Source organism: Eubalaena glacialis, chromosome 4, assembly GCF_028564815.1.
Source record: "Eubalaena glacialis isolate mEubGla1 chromosome 4, mEubGla1.1.hap2.+ XY, whole genome shotgun sequence".
NCBI classification, from domain to species: domain Eukaryota; kingdom Metazoa; phylum Chordata; class Mammalia; order Artiodactyla; family Balaenidae; genus Eubalaena; species Eubalaena glacialis.
Window position 1 is genome coordinate 177,436,328 of NC_083719.1, and position 12,514 is coordinate 177,448,841.

The 12,514-nt window shown below is 47.6% G+C and overlaps 1 protein-coding gene across 3 annotated transcripts in view; it reads right to left on the reverse strand.

The window, feature by feature from the left end:
- Positions 1–12,514, reverse strand: part of CACNA1A (calcium voltage-gated channel subunit alpha1 A) — a 235,705-nt gene that overhangs the window by 41,864 nt on the left and 181,327 nt on the right. For all 3 annotated transcript variants that reach the window (XM_061188732.1, XM_061188733.1, XM_061188734.1), the window contains exons 25-28: positions 8,283–8,382; positions 5,924–6,084; positions 3,269–3,406; positions 1,274–1,475 (exon numbers count right to left, since the gene is read on the reverse strand). In XM_061188732.1, the coding sequence (XP_061044715.1) occupies positions 1,274–1,475; positions 3,269–3,406; positions 5,924–6,084; positions 8,283–8,382 (601 nt within the window). The remainder of the gene's footprint in view (positions 1–1,273; positions 1,476–3,268; positions 3,407–5,923; positions 6,085–8,282; positions 8,383–12,514) is intronic.

Genomic DNA, 12,514 nt, shown 5'->3' on the forward strand with positions numbered 1-12,514 from the left:
CTTAGCAAACATGATCAATGGGTACTATCAGCAGCCCCCACTTTGCAGATGAGGAAAATAAAGGCTCAGAGAGGTTAAGCCTGACGTGGCACAGCTGCCTAGTGGGCGAACCTTGAATTTCAACCAGAGTCTGACATTGAAGCCTAACCATTCTTTTTTTAAATTTTATTGAAGTATAGTTGATTTAAAATGCTGTGTTAATTTCTGCTATACAGCAAAGCAATTCAGTTGCTTTTTTCATATTTTTTTCTATTATGGTTTATCACAGGATATTCAATATAGTTCTCTGTGCTATACAGTAGGACCTTGTTGTTTATCCATCCTATATATAATAGTTTCCCTCTGCTAATCCCAAACTCCCAATCCTTCCCTCTCCCCCGCCCCCGCCCTTGGCAACTACAAGTCTGTTCTCTATGTCAATGAGTCTGTTTCTGTTTCATAGATATGTTCATTTGTGTCATATTTTAGATTCCACATAAAGTGATACCATATGGTATTTGTCTTTCCCTTTCTGACTTGCTTCCCTTAGTATGATAATCTCTAGGTCCATCCATGTTGTGAAGCCTACCCATTCTTTCTTACCGACTATTTTGCTTCTCCTTCTCTTTGAGGGAAGGAGACAGGGAGGAATAATAGTTATTTAGTCTTAGAGGCCAACAAAGCAGAGGAAGAATGCATTCTAGGTCCTCCATCTAGCTTGGATGATTCTAGAGAAGCAAAGGGTCATGCCTATACTCTCTGGTAGACTGGATTTTCATTCGTAAATATTCACCACCCCTCCCTGGGGGAGATTATATTTCCCTGCCCCACTGACATCAGACATGTGACTAGCTCTGGCTAATGAAATGTGAGAAGTGACGTGTCACTTCTGGGCACAAGCCACAAGAGTTGGACCATGGTTTGCCTTTCTCTCTTTTTTATCTGAAGCATCTTAGAGGGGAACCAGAATAAAGATGACATGCAGCAGAGCCACCTGGACATGCAGTCCAGTTCCTTTGTGGATATCTGGCATTGAGATGTGAGGGCTGCTTGTTACCACATCATAACCTAGTCCAAACTGACTGATACATACACAACTTCTCTCTGATGTGTTTTCCTCTGGAAACCCCATGAAGGGTTGCCCTTCATGCAGACTGGATTCTGCTTGGAGAATGCTGATGTTCCCTCCCCAGATGCCCCCAGAAGCTGGTTCCTCTGTGTGTGTGTGTGTGTGCATGTGTGATGGGGGGGTGTGTGTCAGTTTTTAAGTGGGGATATAAGTGGGAAGTGGTACCTCATTTTTCTCCAGGCTGTATTCCTCCATCATTTTGTCCCCCTGCTCCTGGAAGGTGATGATGATCAAGGCCACAAAGATATTGACAAAGAAGAAGGGGAACACCACAAAGTAGACGACGTAGAAGATGGACATCTCCATGCGGTACCCAGGGCTGGGACCCTGGTTTTCAAAGGTGGCATCCACGGAGTGCTTGAGGACCCTGTGAGGACCAGGGTGGGGAGAGGGGGAAAGTGAGACAGGGGAACAGGAATGGAGGAAAATATTAAGAGGAAACAGAAAAGAAATGAAGTCATCACTGTTTTCTGACTGCAGTCACTGTGGTTACTTTATGAAGCCGTAATCTTCCCACCTCTTTTGCCTGTGGGGAGTGTTGACAGCAATGTCAGTTACTTCTACTGCCCTGTATTGAGGGCCTGTTACGTGCCAGAAATGATGTTCAACATGTTATTCATTTTCCCAGCAACCCTCTCAGGGAGGTTATTACTGGCTCCGTTTTGCACACAAGGAAACTGAGGTTCGGCTGTAGATCACCCACTCAGGTGCGGCCAAGGTGGGATTTGTAACTAGGTTTGTGGTGATGAATGGGAGTGAGTAGGGGGTCACGGAGGCAGGCGTATGTGTGTGCATGCGTGTGTGTGTGAATATTTAAGCACAGGTGGTCATTCGAGCCAAGGAGGGGTAATGAGGATGCACATGGAAGTGAGTGTATGCGCGGCTGCCCTGTACATCTGCACAGATCACGCACTGCTCAAGTGCTCTGCATCTAAGGGGCACCATTCATACTGTAGACCTGATAGATTTGTGTATTAATGGTGACAACTTTTTGGCAGGTGGCCATAAAGTGCCTTTTTTGAGCAAGGTCATTAAGTATATTGCAACACTTTTCTGACAGATGGAAGTAAAGTCTGTTGAGGAATGGGTGTCTTTAAAAATTCCCTCAAAGGTGCCTGAAAGGCTAGCACTGGCCCTGCGTGTGTGGATCCCGAGTGTGTGCATGGGTGATCAGACAGGCATGTGTGGGTTGGGGTGTTTGCTGAGCGAGGGAGGGAGGTGAGGATGCTGAAGGCACACGCTGGAATCTACCAAACCTTCAGCCTGCATTCAGCCGAGACCTCTGGGAGGAGGACCGGGACTAAGGTGAGGCGAGAGAGGCACTTGCCATGGGCACAAATTCAGGGGGTGTCAAACCCCTCAGTAATCGAGATAAATAACATTTCATTGTAATATTTAGTATTTCCTGCAATATTTTAAAAACTCAAAAGAAATGCCCCAAAGCCCCTGATGAACAAAATCTCAAAAATTTAAATTTTGAGGACTTCCCTAGCAATCCAGTGGTTGAGACGCGTGCTTCCAATTCAGGGGGCGCAGGTTTGATCCCTGGTTGGGGAACTAAGATCCCACATGCCACGCACCGTGGCCAAACCACTCCCCCCCCAAAAAACACCCCCAAAACAAAAAAAACTTAAAAAAGAATTAAAGTTTGGACTTGCAGAAGTCAGTCTCACCCGTGTCACCCCAGCCTTAGCCCTGTCTGGGACAGATTGGTCCTGTGGTCAAACCGACTTGGAAAATGCCAGGTTCATACCCCCCTGGCTTGGAGGTTTTTGTTCACCAGCACCGGAAGGGTTAAGAGGATGTGACCGCATGTGTATGTACATGCGGCCTTTCTGTAAATTAGAAACGGTGCCTGTTCTGGGAGCACACAGCCCCGTACACTCAAGGGGTTGGCAAGCCAAGCGACCGCTAGATTTCTGCCCCGAGAAGCCCAACCACACATGGGAGATGCTGTTCTGCTGACGTCTTGCATCTTGCATTGTCCCCACTCGCATCTGACATCTGGTGCCTCTTGCATTGTCCCCACTGCTGGAAGCCAGGAGCAAACCCCTCCCTCCCTCAGACCTTTCTCAGCACTGGGCTCTTGGACCCTTTCCTCTCCTGCTCCCTGGAGGCCCCCGAGCTCCTCCTGTGGGGCTTTCTGACTGGACCACTTACTGTGGCCAGCCTTCTCCCGTGGACACGGTGAAGAGGGTCAGCAGAGCCCATAGCACGTTGTCATAATGGAACTCATACTTCTTCCACTCTCGGTCCCGCGCCTTCACCTCGTTCTTCTCATAAAGGAGGTACTTGCCACTGCCACAGAAATTGGGGACCATTAGTAAACGGAGGGACACCCGTATTTGGCCACCAGAGAGACGGGGGAGGAGGAGGAAGAGGGGCTCACCAGCCCACGCTGCTTCCCACAGCCCAGGAAGCCCGTTTCTCCCTGGAGCTTGTGTGCAGCCATTTGGAGATAAATCCACAGATGATGCCACAGCCCTGTGTCCAGTGGGAGAGCCAACTCAGAATCTTGTATCCTTTTCCAACTTGAACACTTCTAGACCCAAGGGTGGGAGCCTCAGGCTTGGGGGGCAGTTGAGAGCAGGGAGGGAGACAGGCACATTTCTGGGTTCATCAGACCAAGGGGGGCAGCCGCTTGCTGCCCCTTCTCAGGGTAGGAAACAAAGGTTAGCCCCAGACTCCTAGCCCAACGCCTGGGATCCTTCCAAATCCAGGAACCCGCCACCAAAATAACCACCGGCTGCCCTTTGGTGCATAGTAACCGTTTATACTAGTGACAAAAGCAATATTGACTGAGCGCTTGGTTAGTGAGTGGCACAGCACTTTCCTGGACTGAGTCCAGAACTTTCCGTCATGAGGATGACCCAAAGATGGGGGGATTTCAGGTCCACAGTCCCTTAGCCACAATTCCAAAGTCCAGAAAGCTCTGAAAACCAAACATTTTTTCCTAATCCGGCAGTTGGCAAGTTCCAGCCTGCAGACCAAATCTGGATCTGCCTCTGGGTGGCCCACAAGTTAAGCAATGGTTGTTTACAGTTTTAAATGGTTGAAACTAAAAGAATTCATTCATGACAGATAAAAATGATAAGAAATTCAAATTTTAGTTTCCAGAAAGAAAGTTTGATTGGAACACAGCCATGCCTGTTCTTTTACCTATTGTCTGTGGCTGCTTTGGAGTGGCACTAGGTGCAATGGAAAGTGTATGCAAAGTCAAAGATAGTTACTATCTGGCCCCTGACAGACAAAGCCTGCCCATCTCTGACCTAACGCGTTTGGCAACAAAACCTGATGCAATTGGATGTGAGGCTCTTTCGACTTGTTATTTATCCCATTTGGTGCAAATAGTTGTATGATCCCAGGCAGAAACATTGCATTTGATCACAGGGCTGCCTTAATTTAACTGTGTTATGTGCTATGTGGGACACGCACCCCACAATTTTTCTAAAAATCTCAAGGTATTCTGAATTTTGAAACACATCTACCTATAAAGGTTTCATACAAGGGAACCGAGATGTGTATTAATATCCCCTACTTGACAAAGGTGGCAACTCAAAAGTTAAGCAACCAGCTTATGGCTCATCCTGAAGCCATGGGTCAGAGACTCCTATTCCAAAACTGTCTTTCTTTCTACTTACAGATCCAAGCTGGTTGTAATCGGGTCACCCCCAACGCCCAATGCCTCAGTTTCCAAGCCCAGGATGAAATGGAGCAGGACCCTATGGTCCTTCCCCCCCATATCCTCAGCCTGCCTTTTGTCTGTGCAAAAACTTTAGCCAAAGAATGAGTTTAATCAGAAAAGTGAGAAAATGCAGAAGCAAAGGAAAACAGTCAAAGGAGATCAAATAATAATAGTTTAGTCATTAAGCATAGTCAAGGACCTTTAGTTCCTTCTCAAGGGCTATAGATAATATTCTGAGCCATATCCTTTGATCTGTCTCATAGATACTGAAACCCCACCAGGTGGAAGAAGTCAACTACATGATGACCAGACTGTAGCCATTACATAAGCTCCACAATTCTGAGAATTGGCCTCAAGGAAATGGGAAAAAACTGACCCTGGAACTGAAGATTGACTGTACTTAAAACAATCAAGATGACGCTGATCAGACCACCACATGATCAATATCAAGATGACTGTCAGGGCTTCCCTGGTGGCGCAGTGGTTAAGGATCCGCCTGCCAATGCAGGGGACACGGGTTTGAGCCCTGGTCCGGGAAGATCCCACATGCCGTAGAGCAACTAAGCCCGTGCGCCACAACTACTGAGCCTGCACTCTAGAGCCCACGTGCCACAACAACTGAAGCCCGCGTGCCTAGAGCCCGTGCTCCGCAACAAGAGAAGTCACGGCAATGAGAAGCCCGTGCACCGCAAAGAAGAGTAGCCCCTGCTCGCCGCAACTAAAGAAAACCTACGCACAGCAATGAAGACCCAACACAGCCAAAAATAAATGAATAAAATAAATAAATAAATTAAAAAAAAAAGTTGACTGTCACAGCTGACCGTGCTGTTTCTACATGTAGCTCCCTCTCTCCATCTATAAAAACTTTTGTCCACTGGTTGTCAGTGCCGGGGGAGGAGTTGGTCTTTGGACGAGAGTCTGCCCTCCCTGCACCAACCCCCCCCCACCCCCCGCCCGCAGTTGCCAGAATCCAAAATAAAGCAAACGTTCCTTTCTACTAACTTTGCCTCTTTATTGGCTTTTGAGCGGCGAGCAGCCGGCCCCCACTTTCGGTTACAAAGAGACTGGTGCATCTGGCCGCCCCCCACCTGCCAGCCCCGACGGGGAGGCCTAGGAGAGTCAAGACTCACCGGCAATCTTTCTCAAACTCCTTGGACTCATCGGTGCAGTGGAAGAACTTGCCCTTGAAGAGCTGCACGGCCACCACGGCAAAGATGAACATGAAGAGCATGTAGACGATGAGGATGTTGAAGACATTCTTGAGTGAGTTCACAACACAGTCAAACACGGCCTGGTGGGTGGGGTGGAAGGGACAGCGTGAGGGGCTGGGAAGCAGCCCGGCCTCCACCTCCAGCAGCTCATAATACCCAAGTATTGTCATTATTCCTATTTTCCAGGCAAGGACATGATCCAAGTCACTCGGTTAAGGCCACGCAGTTCTGAGAAATGTTGGGGCTCGACCCAATTCTGAGTTTTTATGCATCGAAAACCCCCAATTTTAACTCCTGGGAAATGGGACCGCTTCTCCGAGCTTCTCCAAGGTAAGCTCATGGCTCTTCAGGGCAAGAGGAAAGGTCCTCGATGGAGATGTCATTTCCTGTTCATTCTGTGTCCCTGCTTCACGTCACTCCCTTCCCCATAATCTGGAGTTGTGGTCCCCTCCTTTTTGCCCACTGATCACTTGGGGGCACTCTGGATTTGCGAGCTGGCTTCACGTGCCCTGGAGATTCTGCCCTGCGTAAGATGGAATCCTTCCATCCTCCTCCAGAGAAGGCGGGGGTCCCAGCCTGGAATGTCCCCCACTGCATTCTGCTATTAATCACAGCGGGTCCTAACTACAAGTAGGCATCAAGGATTGTCAACCTACTGGAATCACACGTTAGCTCCGCCAGCTTCCCCTGGGGGAGAGAGTGCATAGCTTTCATGGGGCTTTCAAAGGGGGCTGTGACCCAGAAAATGGGAAAGAGCCACTGAACCGACTACTTCTGGATTCCACGTATCTCAGTGCAAGCAAGCTTTCCCGTCCAGAGGGCAGCCACATTTCCTCTTTGAATATTCATCAACAAAAAGGGGGCATTCGAATCATTATTTCCCAAATCATGGGGGAGGGGCACACCACTGGTGATATCAGACGTACTTTTAGGTCCTATAGGAGCCCAAGACCAAGTAACACTGAATCACATGGTAGCAAAGTTATTCTCTAATTCTTTCAATCCTTTTGAGTGAAGGAGAAAGTCTTCCTTAGTTGTTACTGTGTTAACACCTAACATTTATACTTTTCCTTTGTTTTTGGCCGCGCCATGCGGCATGCAGGATCTTAGGTCCCTGACCAGGGATCGACCCTGTGCCCCCTGCATTGGGAACACAAAGTCTTAACCACTGGACCGCCAGGGAAGTCCCTGTACTTTTCCTTTTTAACCAAGAAAGAGCAAGTATCCATGCTCAAAGTCTTTGTCAGGCAATTATTTTGGGCTAGATTTTAATAACAGTTCTCTTATTTTTTTGAACAGATATTTAGTTTTACCTTCTATTAACAGTGGGTTCTGGTTTTCCAACTTAAGAAACTTGACAAGCATTTCCTTTTAAAATAAATTCACTTAAGTAAAAAATAAAGTGACTTGACTTAACGAAACATATTAAGAAAGAGATAATACAGGTGATCCTCAGGTGCATCATAAATTGAAAAGGGGTGTTTGAATGACTAGGTTTCATTTCCTTCCTTCCTTCTTTTTTTTTTTTTTGAAACAACAAGCTTTTGGGAAATGCTGGTTCATGTTATTTTTTTCAAGTTTCATTTATTTATTATTTTTTTATTGAAGTATAGTTGCTTTACACTGTTGTGTTAGTTTCTGCTGTACAGCAAAGTGAATCAGCCATACGTATACATATATCCCCTCTTTTTTGGATTTCCTTCCCATTTAGGTCATCACAGAGCACCAAGTAGAGTTCCCCTTGGTATCCATACGTTTGTTCTCTATAGGTCTGTGTCTCTATTTCTGCTTTGCAAATAGTTCATCTATACTATTTTTTCTAGATACCACATATATGTGTTAATATACAATATTTGTTTTTCTCTTTCTGACTTACTTCACTCTGGTGGTTCATGCTATTTTGGAACAGGAGATATTGGACCCTAGAATAGGCACGTGAAAAGTTAAAGGTTATGTGGGACCAGAAACCTAGTTTCCTGCTTCCCAGATTAGGGTTACGCCCTGTTTTATCCACATGATGCCTTCATGGGAATTAAGAAAAGGGATCTCAACTTTGCAAGAGACATTTCATCTATTAGAAAATTACCATGATATACAGATTTTGTTCCATTAACTCACTTTACTGCCATCTACTGGAGAGTTGTAGTGATAAGTATATCCATATATAATGGCTGTGATGTTAGCAGCATCCCTTTCAATGTAGTGTCCTTGAGCAGTGTGCAACCTGCTCAACTGTACGTGGCAACCCTGATAGATCTTCCACATACCCCAATCTCACCTTGAGCTTTGGCAACCGCTTGATGGTTTTAAGAGGTCGTAGCACCCGAAGGACTCGGAGGGATTTAATCGTGTTGATGTCCTTTCCTTTGCTATTGCCACTGTGGAGGGATGTTAGAATGGGGAGAAGGGAAGAGAGGGAGCCAAGGTCAGGCTGGGTGGTGGGTGGTCCACAGCCCCAAGTGGCCCCACCCTCCCAGGCTTAGGAGTCTGGGGTGGGCCTGGCATAGCCATGTCCTTCCCGGAGAAGAGTAGTCAGCTCCCCTGCTACATCTGGGCTCAAGAGCTGGTGAGTAGATGGCCTTTTGTGGTTTTGGTCTCAGGGTTTGTTGAGGGCCCTGGCTGAGCCTGAGCAGCTGCATGGGGTGGCTCTTAGATCCAGCACGAGGAAGTTGGCTGCCCTCTGTGTGCTCTCTTTGGAGGTGGTCTTAGTGAGCTTTTAGAAAATGGGATTCCTCCCTCTTCCAACAGGATCCAGGAAATGCTTAAAGTGGCCTTTAAACCAGAACTCCCTTCCCCCACCCCCTGCCCCAATATTCCCTGAGCCCACAGGAGCGGAAGGAACCGGAACATCAGATGTCGAATCACTGCCTCATTCTTTCAGGGTATCTGAGCTCATCTTTGTCAGACTGCTGCATAGAGGTTCAGTCCAGGGTCTCCTGGGCCTGAGTCTTAGCATTGCAGATGTCATGACACCCTTGGCCAACCATGATTCAAGTGCCCCCAAAAGGAGGGCATTGGGTGTGGCCATCAAAGGCTTGTGATTAATGGAACTCACCACCCACCCAGCTGCCCAAGCCAGAAACCCAGCACTTGTGTTCAGCTTCCTGCCCTCCATCCTCATCCCCAAAGGGTCACCCTCCTACACACGGCACCATCCTAGGTCAGACCCCCATTATCCACCTCCCAACTTTCCCCCCACTCCCTGTCTCTCTCTTCTTGCATCTTTTCTGCACACAGCGGCCAAAACCAATGACCATGTCACTCTCCTGCTCCGACTCCTGCTGGAGAAACTGAATTCCTAGAAGTGCGAACTCCTATCTTGGCATTCAAGGCTCTTTGGAATCTAGTCCAACTTACCTTTCTGTTTGCATTCCCATTGATTACTACACACCCCAAGCCCCAGCCACACTCTTTTGCTTCTCTTCCCTCTGCTAGAAATGCCCTTCCTCCACTTCTCCATTCACAGAACTATGCAGCCCTCAAAGCCCAAGGTAAATGTCCCGTCATCTGACAGCCTCCACTGACTGCCTCTGGGCTGTGCCAGACCCCAGTGCTGTTTCAGAATCACCTTTGTTCCTGTCATTGGCTTCTGGCTTTAGACAGAAAACTCTTCAAAGGTGAAACTGTGATTTCTTCTTCTATGTGTTCATTTTCCCTTTAATCTTGGTTCTTGTCTCTGCCCCCAGCATGTGCCTGGTGTGTAGTTTCAGGACACGTGTGAATGGATCCAGATCAGAGTTCTTTGGGGGCCAGTTAGCAAACATCTCCCTACAGCTACCTCTTGGGTCATGAGTAGAGCTGCCCCAGAAACACCCACCGTGGTGTGCCCGGGTATCCAGGTGCAAAAACATTCTTCGTGACATTTGCTTTTTTTAGGGTTCCTTTTTCTCATCTTTCAGAGAAAAAAGAGAATTGGACTTTAACCTGCCAGGCACAACCGTGCTCCAGGATTCAGCAGTCTGAACATGGTTTTTTCTTTTTTAAACCAAAGTCATCATTATTATCTCAAGGCTGTGCCCCCAAAGTATGAGACACACATCAGGAGAGTCACTGAGATATTTTCAGGCAGATCACAAACACAATTAAGTAATGGTATCACACAGGGAAACAGCTATGTTTTCTTCAAGTTATCTTTCAGGCCTCCTGTTTTGGTCAGAGACGAAGTCTCTGCTATGCGTTCATAGGTCTTTAATGCCTCCCTAACACTCACTAATTTCCCTTTTAGCAAAGAACCCAGCTCGAATGTAACAACTGCTACATAACTGTTTCATTCTTGTTGGATTCACTTTTGCGGTTGCCTGTTCTATCTGAGGTTAACAATACTGGTTGTAAGGGGATGGCATAAAGTGTTCTAGCAAAACTAAAATGAAGTTTAGACTATGTGTTGGTGGAAAAAACATCAAGCAAGTGGACATCTAGGTTGTATGTGGAACTGGCTAAAATCTTGATGGGCCAAACTGCTGACATTTGGGAACACACCTCCTGGGGCACATCTACTCATCTAAAAATGACTCCATGGGCATTCTGGGGGTCTCTCTCCTAGGAGGCACTTCTCCCTTGGGAGAGGCTGAGAACAATCCTGTTTGTTGAGACACCAAGGAGAGTGTTCCTGGCAGTTTGGCTCCTGAGCATGCAGGAATGGCTTGATCAAGGTGTTCTCACAGAAAACAACCAGATTTTCAAATCACTTTGCTGAGAGTGTAGATGCTCCTGTTGGGGGGGGGTTACTTACTGCTCTTAAAGCCCAAGCCCTGGTTGTTTGGACTGTCCACCTTTCTCCCATCTGGGAAGCTGGACATTCACTCCCCTGATAACCACCCATCCGGCTCGTCTGCCCTATTGAAATAAGACCATGGGGAGACCCCCTTCCATGCCCTTTATGTTCTCTTCCAAGAACTGGGCTAAATGGTGGGTCCTGATGAGAGGCAGTGGCCAAGACCCCTCCAGCCTCCTGCTCCTTGGGGAGCAGGCTGAGGGGACTCTGGTCACTGCAAGCGACAGGACGGTGGCAATGACACAAGGCTACAGAAACAGGCCCAGAACCAGTGTGGCTGCATCAGGGCACAGAGAGCGAGACAGAACGAGAGAGAGAGAGAGAGAGAGAGAGAGAGAGAGGCACTTTACCGTGTACTGCTCCTGGTGACGTGGCGTCGGAGGGAGAGACAGATCGTAAGCGGCCTCAGAAGAAAGAACACAGAACACACACATACATGCACGCACACCTGAGCACTCCCTGCCCTGCCTGGGTACCAGGAGGGGCCGCCTCAGGCTCGTGGCTCTGGATGGTGTCCATCCTTCCATCTGGAAGACGCTTGTTCCGTCCCCTGCCTTTGGCTGGCCCCCGGCACTGCCCAACAGCACCAAGAAAGCCGAATTTCCAAGTAGCAGAACAGCCCGAAAGTTATCAACTACCAAAGGCGAATTAGCCACTGAAGGTCCCTGCCAAGAGCTGGAGGAAAACCCCTTTTCTCCAGAGGTTCTGGGACTGGAAATTTTTAGAATGTCTTTTTTTTTTTTCTGGCCACGCCTCACAGTATGCGGGATCTTAGTTCCCCAACCAGGGATCAAACCCGCGGCCCCTGCATCAGAAGCATGGAGTCTTAACCACCGGACTGCCAGGGAAGTCCTTTAGAATGTCTTGAAGGGGGTGAGCTTTGGAGTTGGGGGGACCTGGGTTTGACTCCCAGAACTGCCCTTAATTATTGTCCTCATCTGTAAAACAGACCTTTGGGGTGCTGATGTGTGATACACAGTAACTATGGCCTTGGCTTTACCCCCTAAGTTATGAAGGAGAAGGGGGGCAGCTAAGAGTTCCAATTTGGGATGAAATTAAGGGGCAACTTTCAAGAGCCTTCTGGGAAAACGTGGGCCTGGGGGAAGCTCTCTGCATCTGGCAGTGGCCCCTTGCACAACTCATCTTTGGAATCAAGGCTCAGTCTCATTATGACCCTCCAACCATGACTGGAGATCAAGGTGCAAGAAACTTGATTGCCATTAGAACAGTGGAAGCCCTACTGCCAAGCAGGTACTCTACAGAATTTCCCACCTGCCACCCCCTTTTGAAGTTAGTGACATTTCTAAAAACATAATGGGTTAAAAGCTTACAAATATTCCCACTGGATTTTTCTTCCCCCTGCTACCTTTCACTTTACCTCAGTGGCTTTCAAAGCTTAACATATCTAGGAATTATTGCATAGACAGAATTGTATAGATTCTCCTTTTTGGATTATTGAGGAATTTTTCAGTGACAGTGATTTCTGCCCAACCTGATGGATGATGTTAGGTGTAGTATGTGAGTCTTCTGAATGTCACTCAATCTGTCTGTGGCAAGGTGGTACCATTATACCCATTTTCCAGATGAGGAAGCTGAAGCTCAGAGAGGGAAAGTGACTTGTCCAAGGTCACACAGCCGGGAAGTGGCAGACTGAGATTCAAACCCAGGTTTGTGTGTCTTGCATGCTAATCTCCTTTCCATTTCATTACACACACACAAAAGAATGCCTTCAGGGG